Below are 22030 nucleotides of genomic sequence, written 5' to 3' on the forward strand. Positions count from 1 at the left end.
TTTACCTTCTCCTCGTTATTTTGTATACTTCACTGTCATGTATACTCTTATTCATCTCCTCACTAAACTAAGCACTCTCAATCTTTTCAATCTCTCCTCATGCAGAACCTTCTCCCGGCCTCTAATCCTTTTTATTGCCCATCTCTGGACCCCTTTCTTTTGAATACCTCTTTTTTGAGACAGGATGACCAGATCTGATAGGAGTATTCTAAGTGTGGGCACACATAGATTTGAGTAATGGCATTATAATAATCTTCAGTATTATTTCCTCTCTCATTCTCTATACAGCCTAACACTGTTTGTTTGGGGTTTTTTATTTTTTATTTTTATTTTGACAGCTCCTACACTTTGAGCAGACCCTTTCACTGACGTTTACACAATAATTCTTTCTCCTGAAAAGTTTGTTAATTTAAAAATCAAGGTTGCATAACTAGGCAGCTTGAATAGTGGGGCTGGTGGAAAAAAAGGGAGGAAGGAGAAGTGTTTTGGGTTTTTTTAAATGTTTCGGTGAGAAAAAAGTATGTATTAAGGCTAACGGAAAGGAGCAGATAAGGAGATAGTGAAAAAAAACCCCGCACTTTATCCCATAAACTTTTAAAACTGTAACAGATCAGAAAATATATAAACTAATCAACTGTCCCAAAAAATTACATGAAAACTATACAGATTTTCTGGGCAACAACCTTGATAATTTAGTGCAACATAAATCTAGAGCTACTCAATCAAAACCAGTAGAATCACTCCAGATTTCACCTGTGAGAGACAGATCGGGGTCCTCTACTCCACATTTTTCTTAAGACAGAAAGAATAGACTGGCTCTGCATAATTCAGAATAATATAATATGGATGGACTAGTTAAAATCTAAAACCCAAAGTCTTCCAGTCTTCCAGACAGACAGAATATAAAATGGGAGGAGCATATTTCAAATGCTTTTTTTTTTGTTTTGAAAACTAAATAAAAAACCAAGCCAAAAACCTTACATTTGGCCCTCTTGATCCTGGAACTCTGGGTTCACTCAACAAACTGATGCTCCCTGACCCTTCCATGTCCTATCGTGAAAGAGGAAAGAATCATAGAATGTTATATTTTACCCTCACATCCATTTTACATCAGGACTTTCACTTGAATCTTAAAAAGCAAAGGCATTGAAGAAAAAACAAATATACTTTAAATTTTTCTCCAAAACCATTTTTCTGTCAGTTCATTGCTAAGTATTAGAGGTGAGCTATATTCAAATGTGGGAACAGCACAGTGATCCTTTGTGTCAACTGAGAACCTCGCAGAGTGATAGGTTTGTCACTTTATCAACCTTCCGCATTATTTCACACTGAAAAAAACAGGAGAATGGAGTGAAAGCAACTTTCCATTTTCAAGAGTACTTTGTAATACTTTAAATTCTGGTGTAGGATTTGTGTTTTGTCATTTAACTATCTCAAAGCATTATGCTGCTTTGTATAGCTGTGCGTATTGTAATTAATTTTCAAAGCTAAATTGCTTAAACATTTATATCTGTTCTGGCAAAGGAGGCTCTGGAGGCATTTTGCCAAGCAGCCTAATTATGATTCAAGAACTAAAGTTATTTCTTCCTCTCACAATTGAACATTGGGCTCCTGCCTGCAATTACTGTGGATGCAAAAGGCGATTCACATGGCTCACTGAAATGAGCATGAGCTGAGAGAACAGCAATGTCCATACATGGGGAAAGGCTCTCTGAAGCAGAGGGCAGATCTCTATTACGAGGAAATGTGCATTTTCTTTAGATACGTGCCAATTTTACAACAGGGGAGACTGCAACACTTTTTCTCAGTCTGTTTCTACCTCACTTATACTCCACACCATCAGGGCAGAAAAGTAAAGCTGAATGCTGCGGAGCCCTTTTTTCCTTCTTTCCACAAACTGTAAGTCAAAGGGCATCCAATACCAAATGAAATCTCTGTTGAGATGATGAGCTTTGAACTGTTTAGCTGTTTGTTCACTTCCCAAGGTGAATGCACTTGTGCTGCACGTTCCTTCGCCTGGCCTCCATTGCGCTTTAATTGGTCTCCTTGTGGCGATATTTTTCCATCGAAGACCGTGCCTAATGCCTATTTTATATAACACACTGTCATTTTTGACACTCATGTGTTTTTATTAGGTTTACCAGGTACCTTCTGCAATACAGACTGTTCTTTTGGCAAGCACAAGGGCCAGCAAACCCTGTCTCTTTCTTTCCACAGTGCAGCTCAGTTTTGGCACATAATTAATAACAGCTGCTATCAAGTGCTGAAAGCAGTGCTTTGCAGAAGAGACATGCTTAGGGCAATAAACAGATTGCCAACCAAATGCTAGCATTGCCCTAATGAAACTGGCATACCAACTTGAGAACAGGCACAGCATTGTCTTCAGATGGCAGAAGGAGGAATCAAAATGATCATGCAGGATCAGCAAGTCTATTCCTAGATGGGATTTCCAGCTAGACATGGAGAAAGGACAATCATCCTGATCTTCCTGGCTTGTGATTAAACAAATACAGTTCTGCTATTCCAGCTCAGAGCTGGCTGGCCAATTTATGTTGTTGGAACCAGCCCTTCCTACACCTCTGTATGGTGCCAATGCAATGGGGCCCCAATCCTGATTATCGCCTGCAATTCTGGCAACTTCACACCACTCAGACTTAGGGGGAGGAAAAAGGCAAAATTTGGCCCTAATTAGCCAGCTGCAAATTCCCTCTGCACAAGAGACCTCTCAGTTGGGCTAGAGGGGCAAAGCTGGTGTCTATGTCAACTTCCCAGGGGCCATGTGGGGATTGAGACAGAGCACCCTCAAACTTCACCAGCTCTCAAGGGGTCGATGGTCCTAATTCCTAGCTGGAGTTCCTAATTACCTGGCATAAGGCATAGCCCCCTGTAGGGGCTCTGACTTATGTTGGGGTTTGGACCATGGATGGCCATAACTGGATCCTAACTGTCCTCATCCCATCCTGAACCAAGTGGTTCCCTGGTAACAAATACAGTGGTGCTCCTTAAAAACTAATGAATTGCCTGAGATATCTACTGGCCAGATTCTGGTATCTTTATTCTGGTTTAGTAGCGCTTTAGTCCATTAATAGTTCCATTGACTTCAATAGAATTACTTGGGGAGTAAGGTATGAATAAGGGTATCAGAATTTGTCCTTAAATAAGGACATAACCTCCGTATTTAGCATATTCAATGTATTTCCTCGAGTAAGTATAGGGAAGTATAAAGGAACAATGCAAACACTGAGGGAACCACATTTATATATCTCAGATAAAACTGACAAGTTCTAAAGGTCCCCACTCTATCCTGGATAAGATGTTTGCAAATTGTCAGCCAAACATTGTTTATTCCTCGTATAAAGTTAATCTTGGTTACTGGTCTGATGTGTATTATGTCCTATACAGAAAAAAAATTTAGCTAGAGAGCCTTTCTTGAACAGAACAGCCAAATAAACAGGGAGAGAGAGGGTGACCCATACATAGGCATAGATGGAGGTTAAATGCCAACCTTTTAACCTTAGCAAAAATATGGATGTTTAAAACCCTACCACAGCCTGATCCTCTACCCCAAGTCTGCCAGAAAGGGAAGACAGAATTTACCTCAGTGTGTTTCACTCACAGTGCTGAGATTCAGATATTTTTCTGCACTATGAACTGTTTTCAGATAAAGGACTGAACTGAGCCCTAGGTGAGTTCAAATTTTAAAACAGAGGAGGCACTATATGCATAAATAAAAGGTAATGTCTCAATTTTCATTTGTTTGGTTTTGTGAGAAAATGTTCCTATTCAGGATTACACCGCATGAGGTCACTACCAAATTTCTAGATTTTGTGTCTTTTAGGCTTGCATAACTGACCCACCTACACCAAACTTATGGCCTCTAAAATGATAGCATGTGAAAACTGGCATGTTAAAGCAGAACCTGAAGCTCAGGTTTAATGCACAACAGCAGCTGTCATCATATATTTAAGTCTACACTATAAATTATTTACACACTAAAATAAACTACTAAAGTGGTTGTGAAAATTGTGTGATAAGAGCTTTAGCTTATAGCACAACAACAATTCTGATGTTGGTATTAAGATCACTGAATATTTGTATAAAAGTAAGTTAAAGAAAGCAATTACCAATGAACAATAATTACTGCCAAATAGAGGGCTAAGTTCCACTGAGATAAAAAACAGTGAACAACTTATCTGTAGATTGGGAGAAAATAAAGTAAACCTGAAGAGAAACTTTATAGACAGTATTCAGTGTGATCAAATTTGCCTTAAAGATAGTTAGACATGAAAAGCGTTAATGAGTATGCTGTCCTTCCATTGAAACCAATAACTTTGTATATACAATTAACTCTTTTAGTAGAAGAGCACCTCAAATCCAAACCCATAGCCTGGGCCAGGTGGCCCCGGTGGTCCTGGTGGTCCTTGAGGCCCAGGCTTTCCAGGCTGCCCATCAGCACCTCCCTGGCCTTCTGGGCCTGGTGATCCAATATCTCCAGCATCTCCCTAAAGCAAAAGGGCAACAACATATGATTTTACTGAACATTTATAACAAGTAGATATAATTACAGGATTTGTTTGACTGAAAATTATGTTCACTGATTTAATTAGGCTGCAGAATAATAATCTTCTGGACTTCTTCCACCCAAGGATCTCTAAGCACTTTTCAAAAATTATTGAATTAAGATTTGCAACATCCTTGTGATGTAGGTTTTGCCTCATTTTATAAATGGGAAATGGAGACAATGAGAGCTGAAGTCATTTGCCCCAACAAAGCAGGTCAGCAGCCAGAGCTGGGAACAGAACCCAGGTCCCCTGATTCTCAAGCCCTGGGCAAAAAAATATTGAAATATTACAAATATTTTCATTTTGTTAATCTGCTTTATCTTTGCTTTCTTTCAGCTGTTTTCAGGAAACTTTTGATAGGCAGAATACAATGCCAAACTATGGGTGACACACTATACCTGAAGGATGTTGTTATGCTATACTTCAAAATAAACAAAGTTTGATCCCTTTACCTTTGGGCCAACTGCACCAGGAAGACCTTGATCACCCTGTAAAATAAAACCAGTGCCAGTTAATTGAGCAGGATTAAATGATTTAGGCATAGAGAACACAGATATATGTTCTGTTTAATTCAGGTTTCAGTGAATACCTTTGTTGTTGAATTTATTGAGGTCACAATGCTGGTTTATAATAAGCATTAAAGCTGCTGGTTAAAAAAAAACAACCTTCAGTTGAGTAGTTACATCTGCAAATGACTAGCACTTCTAGCGTGGTTTGCAGACAGGAAACAATCTAGTATCTTGATTATTGCAGCAGGTTTTAGAGGTTTGGACCACACAGAATCAAATATCAAGGGTGAAATCCCCACCCCATTGAAGTCAATGGGAACATTCTCACTGAATGCAATGGGAGCAGGATTTGATCCCAATCAAATTGTTAGTATGGCCCAGTCACAGAGTGTTAACACAGCTACAGATGTTTTTATGGTTCCACTGTGGTAATCTAGCAACCTGATTTTCTGATACACACACGATCTGTGACAGATCTCTGTTTGACGAGGGATATAGGAACCTTAATACACAAGCAGAGTTCCTGTATTCGGTGTTCTCTGAATGGCACAGGTCAGACACTGCAAATGTCAGCCTGCCTATGTACTCTACAATGGATTGACATCCATCTGTTCTTCTCCCGTACTCAGCTTTTGCTGAAGCCTCTCTCACACTCCATCTCTTTTCCCTGCCGTTCTCTTCCTATTCAGTTTACAGAACAGGCAGAAACCCAGAGTATGAAAACAGTTAGTGTGAATGGAAAAAATCGCTGAGTTAATAGCAATACATATAATGTCTGGCCAAATACTATAGGCCCTACACAAACAGACAATGGGAATTTTGAACATATGAGCACTCAACCAATAGAGTAAGCACCAATGATAAAACAACAGCAGACAAATAAAGAATGAGTTGTTAGAAAAAGGAATGACAGGAAGCATGTAAAACTACTCTCGACAGATGGGAATGGATTTGGCAGACTTGATGCTGCTGCTGTGCACTGACTGTTCTTTGAGCAACTGTAGCGTGCAGAGAGCTTCATTTATAATTTAATTCTTATCAAATTCATACAGTGAGGAAAATAGGCTCCGAAAGACAAGCCAACTGGCTTTATCCCTCTTTCTGAAGAACGTGCTCTGAATGAAAATGGCATTCTTCCAAGTAACCCCTCTCCCCTCCAGACTTTCACCCGACAATCTGAGATGCAGGTTAATTTAATTTACTGTAACCAGGCATCTTTATTCTTCTCAGGACCCTCCCACAGGAACTGATCTTGCCCTACTGAAGTCAACCGGAACTTTGCCATTGACTACAAAGGACACAAGATCAAGCCAAAGATGCCTGAGCTCTGGAACAAGGAACTTATTTTAACTCTCTCTGGTCCATGTTGGCTTGGTGTGGGGATTACTGGAGTAGCCACACAGAGGGGGCCAGAGCACCCCATGTGTACCACAGTATTGCCAACCCTAAATATTCAAAACTCATGATTCAGCCTCAACAAAATCATGAGACTGGCTTAAATATCCTGAGATTTTTTAAAGAAAATATTGGGGTTCTTTTTCTTTGCCTTCTGTTTTTTGAGCCTTTACGGTGCACTTAGGTCCCATTTTCCAGATTTTCTCTGCAACAATAAGGGACAGAAACTTACTTGATTTTAATGAAAACAGAGATTCTCATGCAATCACTTGACTCCAGGACAGGGGTGGGCAAACTTTTTGGCCTGAGAGCCACACTGGCATTGCGAAACTGTGCGGAGGGCCCAGTAGGGAAGTCTGTGCCTCCCCAAACAGCCTGGCCACCGCCCCCTATCCGCCCCTCCCATTCCCTGCCCCCTGACTGCCCTCCTCAGAATCCCCGACCTATCCAACGCTCCTTGTCCCATGACCACCCCCTCCCGGGACCCCCGCCCCTGACCATCCCCCAGGACCCCACCCCCTATACAACCCCCCCCCCGCCCGCTCCCTGTCCTCTGACTGCCCCGCCCCCTATCCATACCCCCGCCCCCTGACAGCTCCCCTGGGATTCCCACGCCTATCCAATGCCCCCTGTTCCCCGTCCCCTGACTGCCCCCCCCGAACCTCCACCCCATCCAATCGCCCCCTGCTCCCTGTCCCCTGACTGCCCTCCGGGACCTGCTGCCCCTTATCCAACCCCTTCCTGCCCCTTTACCATGCTGCTCAGAGCAGCGGGAGCTTGCAGCCCCACCACCTGGCTGGAGCCAGCCACACTGCCTGCAATGCCCGGCAGGAGTGGCAGGCCAGACCGCTGGCGGCGTGGCGCGCTGAGGCTGCAGGGGAAGGGAGACAGCGGGGAAGGGAGACAGCGGGGAAGGGGCCAGGGGCTAGCCTCCCTGGCCTGGAGCTCAGGGGCCGGGCAGGATGGAACCGCGGGCCAGATGTGGCCCGTGGGCTGTAGTTTGCCCACCTCTGCTCCAGGAGCAGCAGCTTTAAGAAAACACCAAATACTGCAACACTCATGACAAAATTGCAAATGTAGGCAACATTGGCACCGTATAGGTGGTTTAAACCTGCCCTCACATAGGCCAGGGCAGAAGGTGAAGATGAGAATGGACTATAGAATCCACAATTAAGTAGTTCCAGTGATCTAGCGCCCCACAAAAATGCAGTGGAAAATCTGCAGCAGGGAGCTGTGCTGCAGCTATAGGCCACTCTTGGCTGGAGGGGTGGATTTCACCTGCCCCATGTACTTTACTTGCATAAACCCAATTATTACTCTGCCTTTCTGTGGATGAATTACATGGAATTGTTGTACATTATCTATTGAATAAAATAGGACTAGACGCAACAGGACATTATAAGGTTGTTCAAACATCCATTTCAGACGTTTTACCAAGCATTAGGAGCTGGATTCAGTAAACTATTCAGGGCTTCCTGCAGCTCAGAAGTGACAAAGATTTTACGCAGAACTGAGCCCTTAGATTTCAAACTTACTTTTTCTCCTTTCTTTCCAGGAGGGCCAACCATTCCATCAAGTCCAGGATGTCCTTGGGGTCCCTGCAAATGACAGTAGATATAAGTACCTGCCCCAATCACAAAGAAAATACCCTGCCCAAATGAATTTATTTGAACTAATACAACTTAAAAAAATAAACTCTAATATGCCTTAGTCACCTCCTATTCTAGTGATTTGTATTTCTGAGTTTTCATTTATGATGTGTTGGTCTGTATGCAACTGAAGAGTGACACTAATACTTAATGAGAACAAACTTTCATGTAAGGACTGATATTGCTTGCTATTATGGTCCTGATTCTGCTTTTCATGCAATCAGCAAGAGGTTTAAGTGTTTGAGGAGTGCAGGATCCAGTCTTCTGTCTACTTGGAAATGTTGGCATCTCTACTTCACGGGCCAGATCCTGGACTCCAACTCTTACCTCTTTGCACCATAGTGACAGTGCCAACGGGGTGGAGAGCCACCCTAACAGGGCACTTAGGGATTCCCCTGACGTCAGGGAATCGCTGGATGGCACGGAACTGGTAAAAAGCCCATTTACAATTTTTTTTTTTTAATACAGGACATTGGACAGAAAAAAACCCATAAGCAGCATTCCTGAGATGGACCGTGGCTGTGGCCACAGTGGAAGAGGATGGGGCTGAAGCGTGCAACACTCTAGCCATCTCCAGCTGGAGGAGTGACCATTCTAGCCAATATAATTTAGAGCCTCCCTTAGGCCCTTTTCCCTGTTCCCAACCCCCAGTCCTGCAAGGAGCTGTCTGACTGTTCCCACAGACAGGCCCAACACATGTTAAGTGAAACTGGAGGGGGCTCCTGGAGAAAGGAAGAAAGAAGAATGGGGAAGGGAATTTCGGGGCCCTTGTGAATGGGACTGAGACACAGGAAGAACTGTGGGGAGAGGAAAGAAGAAACAAAGAGAACAAAAGAGAACAGGAAAAAAAAGGGGAAACTCAGCCACACTGCCAAATTAAATGTGAAAATGTAATAAGAAAAGCCAAAAAGGAGTTTGAAGAACAGCTAGCCAAAAACTCAAAAGGCAATAACAAAATGTTTTTTAAGTACATCAGAAGCAGGAAGCCTGCTAAACAACCAGTGGGGCCCCTGGACGATCGAGATACAAAAGGAGCACTTAAAGACGATAAAGTCATTGCAGAGAAACTAAATGAATTCTTTACTTCAGTCTTCACGGCTGCAGATGTTAGGGAGATTCCCAAACCTGAGCCATCTTTTGTAGGTGACAAATCTGAGGAATTGTCACAGATTGAAGTGTCACTAGAGGAGGTTTTGGAATTGAGAAACTTAACAGAAACAAGTCCCCAGGACCAGATGGCATTCACCTAAGAGTTCTGAAAGAACTCAAATGTGAAATTGTGGAACTATTAACTATGGTTTGTAACCTGTCCTTTAAATCAGCTACTGTACCCAATGACTGGAAGATAGCTAATGTAATGCCAATATTTAAGAAGGACTCTAGAGGTGATCCAGGCAATTATAGACCGGTAAGTCTAACGTCAGTACCGGGCAAATTAGTTGAAACAATAGTAAAGAATAAAGTTGTCAGACACATAAAAGAACATAAATTGTTGTGCAAAAATCAACATGGTTTCTGTAAAGGGAGATCATGTCTTACTAATCTATTAGAGTTCTTTGAGGGGGTCAACAAACATGAGGACAAGGGGGATCCAGTGGACATAGTGTACTTAGATTTCCAGAAAGCTTTTGACAAGGTCCCTCACCAAAGGCTCTTACCTAAATTAAATTGTCATGGGATAAGAGGGAAGATTCTTTCATGGATTGAGAACTGGTTAAAAGACAGGGAACAAAGGGTAGGAATAAATGGTAAATTTTCAGAATGGAGAGGGGTAACTAGTGGTATTCCCCAAGGGTTAGTCCTAGGACCAATCTTATTCAACTTATTCATAAATGATCTGGAGAAAGGGGTAAACAGTGAGGTGGCAAAGTTTGCAGATGATACTAAACTGCTCAAGATAGTCAAGACCACAGCAGACTGTGAAGAACTTCAAAAAGATCTCACAAAACTAAGTGATTGGGCAACAAAATGGCAAATGAAATGTAATGTGGATAAATGTAAAGTAATGCATGCTGGAAAAAATAACCCCAACTATACATACAATATGATGGGGGCTAATTTAGCTACAACTAATCAGGAGAAAGATCTTGGAGTCATTGTGGATAGTTCTCTGAAGACGTTCACGCAGTGTGCAGCGGCAGTCAAAAAAGTAAACGGGATGTTAGGAATCATTAAAAAAGGGATAGAGAATAAGACGGAGAATATCTTATTGCCCTTATATAAATCCATGGTACGCCCACATCTTGAATATTGCTTACAGATGTGGTCCCCTCATCTCAAAAAAGATATACTGGCATTACAAAAGGTTCAGAGAAAGGCAACTAAAATGATTAGGGGTTTGGAATGGGTCCCATATGAGGAGAGATTAAAGAGACTAGGACTTTTCAGCTTGGAAAAGCGGAGACTAAGGGGGGATATGATAGAGGTATATAAAATCATGAGTGGTGTGGAGAAAGTGAATAAGGAAAAGTTATTTACTTGTTCCCATAATATAAGAACTAGGGGCCACCAAATGAAATAAATGGGTAGCAGGTTTAAAACAAATAAAAAGAAGTTCTTCTTCACACAACACACAGTCAACCTGTGGAACTCCTTCCCTGTGGAGGTTGTGAAGGCTAGGACTATAACAAGGTTTAAAAGAGAACTGGATAAATTCATGGAGGTTTAGTCCATTAATGGCTATTAGCCAGGATGGGTAAGGAATGGTGTCCCTAGTCTCTGTTTGTCAGAGAACAGAGATGGATGGCAGGAGAGAGATCACTTGATCATTACCTGTTAGTTTCACTCCCTCTGGGGCACCTGGCATTGGCCACTGTCGGTAGACAGGATACTGGCCTGGATGGACCTTTGGTCTGACCCAGTACGGCCATTCTTATGTTCTTAAGAGTTTGGTAGCTAAATTCCCCAGAGATTCTGTCTGTAGTGAGCGTGTTCAAGCCCAGGGCTGCAGAAATGAGCAGTAATTTCCCTATAATTCCTCTTTATGGCTGCTGCAGGCCACTGTGGTGCTGGGCAACAGAACTCAGCGCAGGGAGACTGTCTCTCTGGTGCTCGCAATCAGGGTGGCTCTGTCCCCTTCTAGTGGTGGCTGGGCCACATGTAGAGAATGATGAGCCTGCTACAGTCACTGCTGAGGAGCCCCCCAGTTGGGCAGCATTTCAAGCGGCAGCCTGTACAGGGAATTGAGATTGTGATAGAGCACAAAATGTGGCAGGTGGTTTCCAAATGTAACACTGCATCATGGAGGGCGTTGTCAGCAACAAACGAATGAGGCCCTGCACCCCAAATGTTATTACATTTGTCTGGTGCTTTTTAGGATGACCACTACTGGCCTCACATTTACCACCCTTCTCGCCTCACTTTCCATTTTTACCTCCTGGACCCACTATAGTTGATACGGTATACATTTTTAACATTAACAAAATTGGAATGATTTTCATTACGTTTTAGGTCTATTTTATATTATACAGTGAATATTTTGGCTGGGAGGGTTGAATTAGCATTAAAATTGTAATTAATTATTCATGATTATGATTATTACTCATGCAGTGTACAATGATCTAAAGTCTTATCGTCATATGGCTGCAGATGTGCTTTATAGCTTTGGAGTAGCCTCAAGTACGCTATTACTTTACATTTAAATTCTTCTGCATCACTGGTCTTTACAAAATTGCACATGAAAACCATTTTTTCAAGAAATGTAACCACAACAGTGCTGACAAAAGTTGCAATGAGCTATTTCACCTTCATGTATATTTAACAAACAAAACTATGTAATCACATCAACAACAGATGCTATTTAAAGCAGTTAGTAAAAGCGATATTTCCAGTTACAAAAGGCAGTTTTTAATCCAAGCCTTTTCAAGACATGTTTCCAATAAGAGAGCTGTTAAATAACTAAGTCCTTGATTCAGCCAAGTACTTAGGCATAGGCTTAACTTTAAACAGATGAGCAGTCCCACGGGAATCAAGACTACTCACATGTTTATGTTACACAGGTAGGGTTGGTAGGGTTGCCAGGCATCCAGTTTTCAACCAGAAAGCTGGTCGACCCCCCAACCGGGCTGTTAAAAGTCCGGTCGGCAGCGCAGCGGGGGCCTGGGGCTAAGGCAGGCTCCCTGCCTGCCCTACCTCCCTGCGGCACCCAGAAGCAGTAGCCAGATCCCTGCAGCCCCTAGACACATGGGTGGCCAGGGAGGCTCCATGCACAGCCCCTGTCCCGAGGGCTGGCTCCACAGATCCCACTGGCTGGGACTCACAACCAATGGGAGCTGCGGGCACGAGGGCAGTGTGTGGAGCCTCCCTGGCTGCTCATGCATCTAGAGGCTGCAGGGACCTGGCAGCCGCTTCCCAGGAGCTGCGGTAAGCACCGCTAGGATCCTGCACCCTGAACCCCCTCCCCCAGCCCCAGCCGGGAATCGCCTCCTGCACCCAAACTCCCTCCCGGAGCCCACCCCGCCTTCCCCCCGCAACATCCCAACACCCGGCCCCAGCCCCCTCCTGCACCCCAAACCCCTCATCCCCGGCCCCACCCCAGAGCCCGCACCACCAGCTGGAGCCCTCACCCGCCTCCTGCACCCCAACCCCCTGCTCAAGCCCAGTGAAAGTGAGTGAGGATGGGGGGAGAGCCAGCGACAGAGGGAGGGGGGATAAACGAGGGGGGTGTGGGGCCTCGGGGCGGGGGTGTTTGGTTTTCTGCAATTAGAAAGTTGGCAATCCTATAAACACGTGCTTTAGTGCCGTGCTGAATCAGAGCCTAAATCCTGAATTTGCTGAGTGGATGAGGAAGCCACTTATGTTACACATGTAAATTACAGAGGGCCAGGCCTGATTTTCCTCTTACTTACATCAGTGTAACTCTGGAATAGCTACACTGAAACCAGTGGAATGATCTTGGTGTGAAAATCCATTTGCAAGTGGAGAACGAGACCCATGTTCACTTTAACAGCCTGATTTTAGAATCAGGATTTTTAATATTAATTATTTTATCCTAAAAAGGACTGATTCTATCATTGACCCCTAGATTTATACAGCATGTCGAAGAGTCATGAAATCTGCAAAACTTTAGTCAGATCAATTTCTCTAAAAGGCCTTCAAATTCCTTGATTTTGGAAGAAACTAAAGTATATTAAAATAAGGGAGATGAATAGCTTAATCTAAGCTATTCAGCTAAGTATATGCCCACAATTAAGCAGTTTTTACAAATTGTGGAACACACGAACACAGCCATCAGATGACAGTGTAGCATAAATGGAAGGGTTCACAACCTATAGTGCTGGTATAACTGGATCTATATTAGTGACTACACAGAGACCAGTACTGTGAGGAGTTGAGCACCCTGCACTTCAAGGACTTCAGTGGGTGTGGACAGTGCTCATTGCCTCAGATGTTCAGGCATCCTGGGCCATTAATCACAATGGGAGAGTTCCCATTGATTTCAGTGTGATCAAGATGCAGATCCATAGGTCCCAATCCTGACACCCTTACTCATATGAATAGGCTTTACCCTTTTAGTCAGTGGTCACAATGGGACTACTCACAAGGGTAAAGGTTTTACAGGATTGAGACCACAGGCCTTGAAACCTTCAAAGGTTTACGCGTAACTTTACATTGTGACCATCAAAGTCAATGGGACGATTCAGAGTAAAGTTATGCACTTTGAAGGACTGGAGCTATTGCCACATTCTATCTTCACAGCAGCCATAAAGCAGTACTGCGTGTACCATCAATAGTTGGACACTCCTTGCACAGATAGTCGTACTGTCTACTTTTCACATGCAGAAATCCTCTGCAAACTTATTTCATAAGGCAGAGGCACATTTGACTTATTTCTGCTTTGTAATCAATAGATCTCTAAGGCATCATCCAAATGGAAGTGTACATTGTGTATTGTGGCATCTGGTTTTTTTGTATTGTATAGTAAAAGGCAGTTTAAAATTAAAGTTCATGAAATCCGACATTATGCCAAAGGTTAAAAGTTCACTTCTGACGTCTAAATATGTATGTAAAGAATATATATTCCTTCACTTTCTTTTAATCTCCCAGAGTGAATTTGTAACATTTTTCAGTAAGTTTTGGTTATGTTCATTTCCAGGCCATATCTTTGTATCTACTTTTCCTTCTTTAGATGTAAAACAGCAACACTCAAGACACTGAAAATCAATTTTAACACACAAAAGCATTGCAAAGCGCTTTCTAAAGCAAAACTTGCAACAGCAGTACATAAATGCAGCAAATAATGGACTACGGCAACAGATTGTCTTGCAAGATTTTTCAGTGAAATTCCTCAAACTTGCAGTAATACTCATCAGGAAGTCTGACCTGGTTTGGGATGTGATGTTAGACAATATTTTGTTCAGAATATCACAGCTACATGACTTCTGAGCAGCACTGCAACAAGAATTATAATGTTTTGTTTTTTATTGTAGGGCAATATCCTGATTCCCGTCTCTGGCTTCAGAGGTTTCTGACGGATGCAGAACCAATGTGGTTCTGGTGCAGGGGTTGTGAAAAGGAGAGGGAAGGAAACTGGAAGCTAAAGAGCACAACTTTGTGGTGGACTCGAGTGACAACTTCTCACAAATTATGTCAAAGCTATGGTCGAAGCCTGGCTCACAGGAAACAGTTGGGGGAGGGGAGCCTAGTTATGTAGATTCCTCTGATGATACTGCAACAGCTGCCACAGTAGTGAGTTGACTCAGAGAGAGGCCACTTGAAATGGAATTTAACAAGAGGGTCCAGCATGCAAGACATTGCAGAGTGGGTAGTGACTTCTGGTCTCAACAATGTCTTATCTGAAAAAACTTCCACTGATTTCAATGGCTTTGGATGAGGCCCAAAGTATGTACTTAAAACTATCCCTATTCACAAAAGCATGCACTCAAGTGCTTTGCTGAATCTGGCCTTACTGCTGAATCAGTATCTGAGGCTATGTCTACTCTACAAATTACTTCGGTATAACTTATGTCGCTCAGGGGTGTGAATAAGCCACCCTTCCGAGCAACATAAGTTATACCAACGTAAGCTCCAGTGTAGACAGCTCTCCCGCTCAAATAGCTACTGCCTCTTGCGGAGGCAAGAGTTATTAAGCCGACGGGAGAGTTCTATTCTGTCAGCTTAGAGAGTCTTCACAAGAAGTGCTATAGTGGTGCAACTGTGCCGCTGTAAATGATGTAGTGTAGACATAGTCTTAGAATCTCAGGAGGCACTCAGCATCATGCAGGATTGGACTCCCATGATCATGAATTGATATAGACTATGCCTGAATCTGCCCTGTGAGTTTATAAAGAAAACCCCACCATATCTAGTAGGCTTAGATTCTTGCTACAGTGAAGGAATGTGTCAACAACAATGTATCACTTAGTGAGAAAAATGGTTTGGGGATTTGAATGAAGCTCAAAGGTTTTGTACCTCCAGAAATTGCTGAATCATTCTTAAGTGAGGCCAAAACACTTGAAGTACTTTAATTATTTTCCTCTTTCCAAAATTCCTTATTTTCCAAATTATACAATTTTCTTGATAATATTTCATGGACTGTAGCTGCTATCATATTCGATACCATGGCTGAATTTCTTACTGGTCAGAAATGATTTTCTCTCTTTTTGTAGCTGTTCCTCTCCTCTTCTCTCCCTCCCTCTCCTCCTGGTTGACCTTATTATGGAAGACTATCTTAACGAAGTGGGTAATCTTTAAAAAAATCTTTATTTTATTTAAAAAATAAAAAGGAAAACTTTTGTATATAAAAAAAAAAGATTCCTACTGTTTAGATCACAAACTGAGGTTTTTTTAAATTTTAGCAATGCTAAAGAGATCTTAGACTCAAACGGGATCATTATCATTTCAAAATAAATTTATACGTGGAACATCTCACCTTGAGAAAACCACTTGACAGTATTAAAGAAAATATTGACAGGAATCTCTACCATCTCTCTTGGCATATTTTGTTCCGAGAAACAATGCCAAATGAACTTTCATGATGATATCTAACACAAAACTCTTATAGCAAGTGCTTTAATTTCAAGCTCTGGGAAGAATCAATATTTTGAATTCAAGTCAGTGAAGTGGCAGTGACACAACCACATAACTATAAATAACTCCGCTTTGTCTTCTCCATAAAAGCAATTCAAATAAAACTTAAACCAATTTAAAGGACGGTATAGTATGAGAACAAGGAAAAAGTATCTAAGTACTGGATTTAAGTAATAAAATGAAACTTCTTTGCATAGTTACATTCTTAGGCTCCAGTCCTGAGTCTTATGCACAGGCTTAAAATGCTCATAGTGCATATCATTAAGCACGTGCTTACGTCCTTGCAGAGTCAGGGCCTTAGGGCCTGCTACTGTAAACTCTTACTACTTGGTGTAGCACTTATGAATTTCCAAATGGGAACTATTCATGGTAATAGGGCTATGCCCAGTAGTAAGTATTTGAAGAATAGGATCTTTAATGTCCTGTAGCAATGTTGTTAATTCTTACCATTTTTATTGCACGTCTCATGATATTTGGTGTGTTTCTTTAAGCTCCAGCTCCCAGAGTCATGTGCTTAGGTAAGAATCTTAGATTTCTTTAAAAAAGTTTTTTGGCCAGTGTGGTTGCAGAGAAAAGCTTGAGAATGTGACTGAAATAACACATTAAAGTTCAAACACCAGAGTAGATATATTTATATTTTAAATCTCATGACTTTTCAGCCAATTGCATGATTTGGGGGGGGGGGGGGGCGGGGGCTGACTCAATTTTTGAATTGTGGGGGATGGTAGTGATGCTGTAGTATAATCAGCAATCCATTCCATGGCTATCTAATCTGGCCCAAGAGTAAGATAAACTCTGGATGAGATCCTCCCACCCCCCACTCCAGCCCCTTTATTCCAGTTCAAAGAGCCAAAGTGCTGTAAAAGAGGTCCAGAAGGTCTGGACCAGATGGAGTAGGATTTCACCCAGTGCAGACACAGCAGAAACCAGCTGTAAGGCTAGCATACAAGGACCCACTATGAGAAAGCAGCACCCTGGAACCCCCATATTAACCACTGTGATTGGATTATAATATGTTTTGTACAAAGCAAGCCCTGTGAGGCATTATTTTAAAAGTTTTGATCTGCTGAACATTAATATCCTGTTGGAGTGTTATGTACAATCATTATACGTAAGGTTATGAAGTGTTACTGAAATATGTTGTGCAGTTGGGAACACCCACAACCAGCATTTCAAGTACAACAGTGGAGTATCCAGAAAGCTTTAATGGCTCCTCAACACCCATCAAGAAAAGAATCCACTATCCCAGAGACTTTTCAGAGAGAGCACGTAGACTATGGAGACTGCTTGACCAATGGGAACTGCCTGATCCCCACGTCACAGCAAAGATCTTTCCAGCAAGCTTGAAGAAAATATAAAAGAGAGGAAGTGACACCATTACTTCTCCCCTCCCCAATTCAATACCTGGAGGAACGTCGGGAGGACAAAGACTTTGAACTGGGGGAGGGAGGTCTCAGGCTCGAAAAGAGTCCAAGCCTGTGGACCGAGGATCGGTAACCTGCTTGTACCATCCGTCAGGGTGAGGCACTGCTTGATTCAAATCCCGTTGAGTTTGTAGAACTTAGACTGTGAATTTCTTTTATTTCTTAAGTAACCACCTTTGATCTCTATGCTTGATACTTATAATCACTTAAAATCTATCTTTCCGGAGTTAATAAATCTGTTTTATGTTTACCTAAAACAGTATGTTTTGGTTGAAGTGCTTGAGAAATCTCAGCTCAGGTTACAAAGGCTAGAGTGTGTCCTCTCCACATCGAGGGAGAGGCAGACTAGATAATGAACTTACACTGGCCAGGCTTCTGACTAGTGCAAAATGGTACAGTTCTGGGGTGCAAGACTAGGGAGTTGCGGGGGAGGGGAGAATTGGCAGGAGCCTCTCTATTGATTTTTCATGAGTGGCTGGGAGATTATTCATGTGTAACACAGTTAGGTATGCTCCTCCCTGTAGATGGCTGTGTAAGTGCAGTATCTGCCAGAGGATTGTAGCTTGCCAACAGGATCAGTGTGAGAGGCAGCCCAGGTTAGTGGGACAGAAGGCTCAGCGGTCTCACAGTCCAGGTTACACCCCGGAAACAAACTGGGGGCGAAGGGGAGTGTGACGGGGCAGGGCTAAAGGAGGGAGGGACATATTGGGGCATGGCCACAGCATGCAGCACTGGAAGGCTGATGTAATTTAAAGGCCCCCAGGGCTGTTTTAAATTAAACCAGGACCTCTCCAGCCTCTGGAGCAGGTGGGGACTGGGAAGGCACCAAGAGGTTTAAAGTCACCCTAGCCCCAATCCTGTGCTTTCTAAAGACTCCATGAGGCTGAAATCATTGGGACTCCAGGCAGATTTAAGAATCTGCCCATGTAGATCCTCTTGCAGTGTCAGAACCTAGTTCTGCAAATATTACTCAAAGCAAAATGTTGGTAAGCACATAACATAATACTGTTGCTATGGACAACTATGTAAAGCATTTAAAAACCCATTAACAAATGCTACAAACCAACCTGTAGGATAACAGAGGAAAAGGCCAGATATACACATTATTTTGTTTACCAAATACTTAGAATTTGCTTCAAAATGGAAGTCAATTACATCTTGATTGCAACTATTTATTGTGCTAATTAATCAAACATAAGAACATCCATACTGGGTCAGACCAAGAGTCCATCTAGCCCAGTATCCTGTCTTCTGACAGTGGCCAATGCCAGGTGCTTCAGAGGGAATGAATGGAACAGGTAATCGTCAAGTGATCCATCCCCTGTCGCCCAATCCCAGCTTCTGGCAAGCAGAGGTTAGGGACACCAACATTATTCTCAAGGTTCTATTGTGTATGTGAACAAGGCCGTTTCTGAAACATATTGATAAAACAGCTTGGAGGGGAAATACTGCCTTTTGAGCCCACATTTGTAGGACGACCTTATTTGACCCTATTGAAACATCTTATTGCCATGCCAGAACCACTAATTTCCTCATCAGACACCTGTAAATTGTAAAACCAAAGAACATTTCAGTGCAGAAATAAAAGTTACATATAGCACACTATACACCACCTTTAAAATATACATTTTAGCAAACTTTTAAACTCTCTGGGCCTGTCTACACAAGGACACTGAGGAAAATTAATTGAAATAGGGGTTAATTAAAAGTCAATTAGTTAAACTGCTTAAAAGTGGCCTTAATTTGAATTACAGTGTCCTACAGTGAATTAAAATAAACCAAATTAAGTTCATTTTAATTCTGAATTAGAGTATCCACCCAGGAGTTTAATGCAATTTAACTAATCCTCTTTTAATTCACACCTTCAGTTAATTCAGATTAACTCTCCTGAATGTCCCCATGTAGACAAGCTGTGTGCTGTATAACAATAGAATAATTCATGTTTAAGTAAACCTACTGTGCTCTAGTTATCACAGATTTGCATTAGACAAATCAGTACATACACTGTTTATCTTTGGAGCAGAATGAATGCTTTTGGAAAGTTCTGTTACAAAAGTGCTGTAAGGCAGGTGGTTGTGTAAGGATCGGCATACTGTAATATTCATTTGAAAGATAGGTCTATTCCTCATATTATGAGCTGGGTGAAATCTAGTTATGAGTTGAGTTAAAACCCCAATGAGACTGATAACTGAAAGGTAAGTTCACACCTAACATAACTTTAAGCACAAGCCCCACCTAAAACAGAGGGGTGCATGTGGGTAGACAGATCACACAAAAACTGACAACAGACAAGAACAGAGAAAGAGGGAGAGGCAAGAAAGCCAAACAAGAGTCTGTAAGCATTGTGTGACCCTGGACATAGCTAGAGAGTGTGCTTTGGGGTCTGGTGTTGGTTAAAAAGTCTTGGGGGCTGCAAGCTAAGAAACTGCTCCTTTTGTTCTTGGTTACTTCTGCATTTAGAGAGACAGGACTTTGCACATTTCTTGGTAATAAACAAGATTGCATCAAAGAAAAAACAGACTCCATCAATTTCTGTTTCATAGAATATCAGGGTTGGAAGGGACCTGAGGAGGTCGTCTAGTCCAACCCCCTGCTCAAAGCAGGACCAGTCCCCAACTAAATCATCCCAGCCAAGGCTTTGTCAAGCTGGGTCTTAAAAACCTCTAAGGATGGAGATTCCACCACCTCCCTAAGTAACCCATTCCAGTGCTTCATCACCCTCCTAGTGAAATAGTGTTTCCTAACATCCAACCTAAACCTCTCACACTGCAACATGAGACCATTGCTTCTTCTTCTGTCATCTGCCACCACTGAGAACAGCCTAGCTCCATCCTCTTTGGAACCCCCCTTCAGGTAGTTGAAGGCTACTATCAAATCCCCCTCACTCTTCTCTTCTGCAGACTAAATAACCCCAGTTCCCACAGCCTCTCCTTGTAAGTCATGTGCCCCAGCCCCCTAATCATTTTCATTGCCCTCTGCTGCACTCTCTCCAATTTGTCCACATCCCTTCTGTAGTGTGGGGACCAAAACTGGAAGCAATACTCCAGGTGTGGCCTCACCAGTGCCGAATAGAGGGGAATAATCATCACTTCCCTCGATCTGCCGGCAATGCTCCTACTTATACAGCCCAATATGCCATTGGCCTTCTTGGCAACGAGCGCACACTGCTGACTCATATCCAGCTTCTCATTTCCAATTGGAATATCCCCAACGCCCCAAACTTTGACTTGCTGCTCGAGTCAAAAAGGGGTAACACTGGTGTCAGGAGCGGGAACCAGTTTCTAAGAGGAGAGATTGTGACCCGGTATTCCTGCTGAACCAAGATGGAACAAATAATGGAGGCATTTGCAGAATTCAAAACCGGCCAGTGGGATTTAAAACAAGACCTAAAATAGGAGCTGGAGGCTTCACAAAAGAATTTTAAAAAAGACCTGATTTGTTCTTTCTGAATCAAAGCAACATCTGCAGGAGAAAGGGAATTATTAGAAAAACTGTTAAATTTGATTTGTAAAACAAGGGAAATTGGCAATAATGCCAAAATTAAAGGAAATAGTTCAGTTAAATAAAATTGACCACTAAAAGGATTGTTATAAATTTAAGGCAGGGCAAGACAGACTGTTCGAGGTGTCCAGTGAAAGCCTTTTTCCCAGTCTGGGAAATGGGTGATCACCAAATTGAAGGAGCAAAGCTTGATGAAGGCACAAGGATCAGCCCTACAGGTTTTGCTTAGATCTGGGCAGCTACAATAATGGGAGTTTGCCTATTGACTTTCTAATAGGATTGGGCTGAGTATAAGGATAGTTGGCACAGGCTAAAACATAATGGTTATTGGCCTTTTCGAGCATGTCTGGTCTAAGCGAATAGGGGATCCAAAACTGAACCACCTAATTGGTGTTGAATGGAGACAGTGACAGGGCAAGGGCACATGGCCCAAACCTGGGAAACTGCATCTGAAGAATCATAGAACCATAGGGTTAGAAGGGACCACAAGGGTCACCTAGCAGAAGAGTTGTTCTCCTGATCCAACAAAGATACAGGTTGTACTGCATTGGTCCCACAACTGGTGAAAACGACCCATTGAACAGCCATCTTACTGGTTACCAGTAGCAAAAAGCAAAGAGACACCACAGACCATCGGGAAGACATAACTGAGCCTTTGACTAGCCTTTGGGCCTCACCCATAATTCTGGTTAAGAAAAAGGATGGTGACACCAGATTCTGTATAGAAAATTAAATGAAGTCACTTCAAAAGATTCTTATCCATTACCACAAATATATGACACCCTGGGTGCTGTAGCAGATTTAGTATGGTTTTTCACACTAGACCTTAGAAGTGGGTATTGGCAAGCAGAAAAGGGTCCAAGAGACAGGGCGGGAAAAGTGCTGTCACAGCAGGACATGGCTTGTGCAATTTAAAGTGATGGCTTTTGGTTTGTGCAATATACCCAGCCACATTAGAGAGG

At 42.5% G+C, this 22030-nt stretch overlaps 1 protein-coding gene across 9 annotated transcripts in view; it reads right to left on the bottom strand.

The window, feature by feature from the left end:
* COL15A1 (collagen type XV alpha 1 chain) overlaps positions 1-22030 on the bottom strand; it is a 275000-nt gene that overhangs the window by 84210 nt on the left and 168760 nt on the right. For all 9 annotated transcript variants that reach the window (XM_043540351.1, XM_037889859.2, XM_043540354.1 and 6 more), the window contains 4 exons: positions 8002-8064; positions 5015-5050; positions 4368-4502; positions 982-1050 (listed from right to left, as the gene is read on the bottom strand). In XM_043540351.1, the coding sequence (XP_043396286.1) occupies positions 982-1050; positions 4368-4502; positions 5015-5050; positions 8002-8064 (303 nt within the window). The remainder of the gene's footprint in view (positions 1-981; positions 1051-4367; positions 4503-5014; positions 5051-8001; positions 8065-22030) is intronic.

Source organism: Chelonia mydas, chromosome 2 (assembly GCF_015237465.2).
Source record: "Chelonia mydas isolate rCheMyd1 chromosome 2, rCheMyd1.pri.v2, whole genome shotgun sequence".
In the NCBI taxonomy this organism is placed as follows: domain Eukaryota; kingdom Metazoa; phylum Chordata; order Testudines; family Cheloniidae; genus Chelonia; species Chelonia mydas.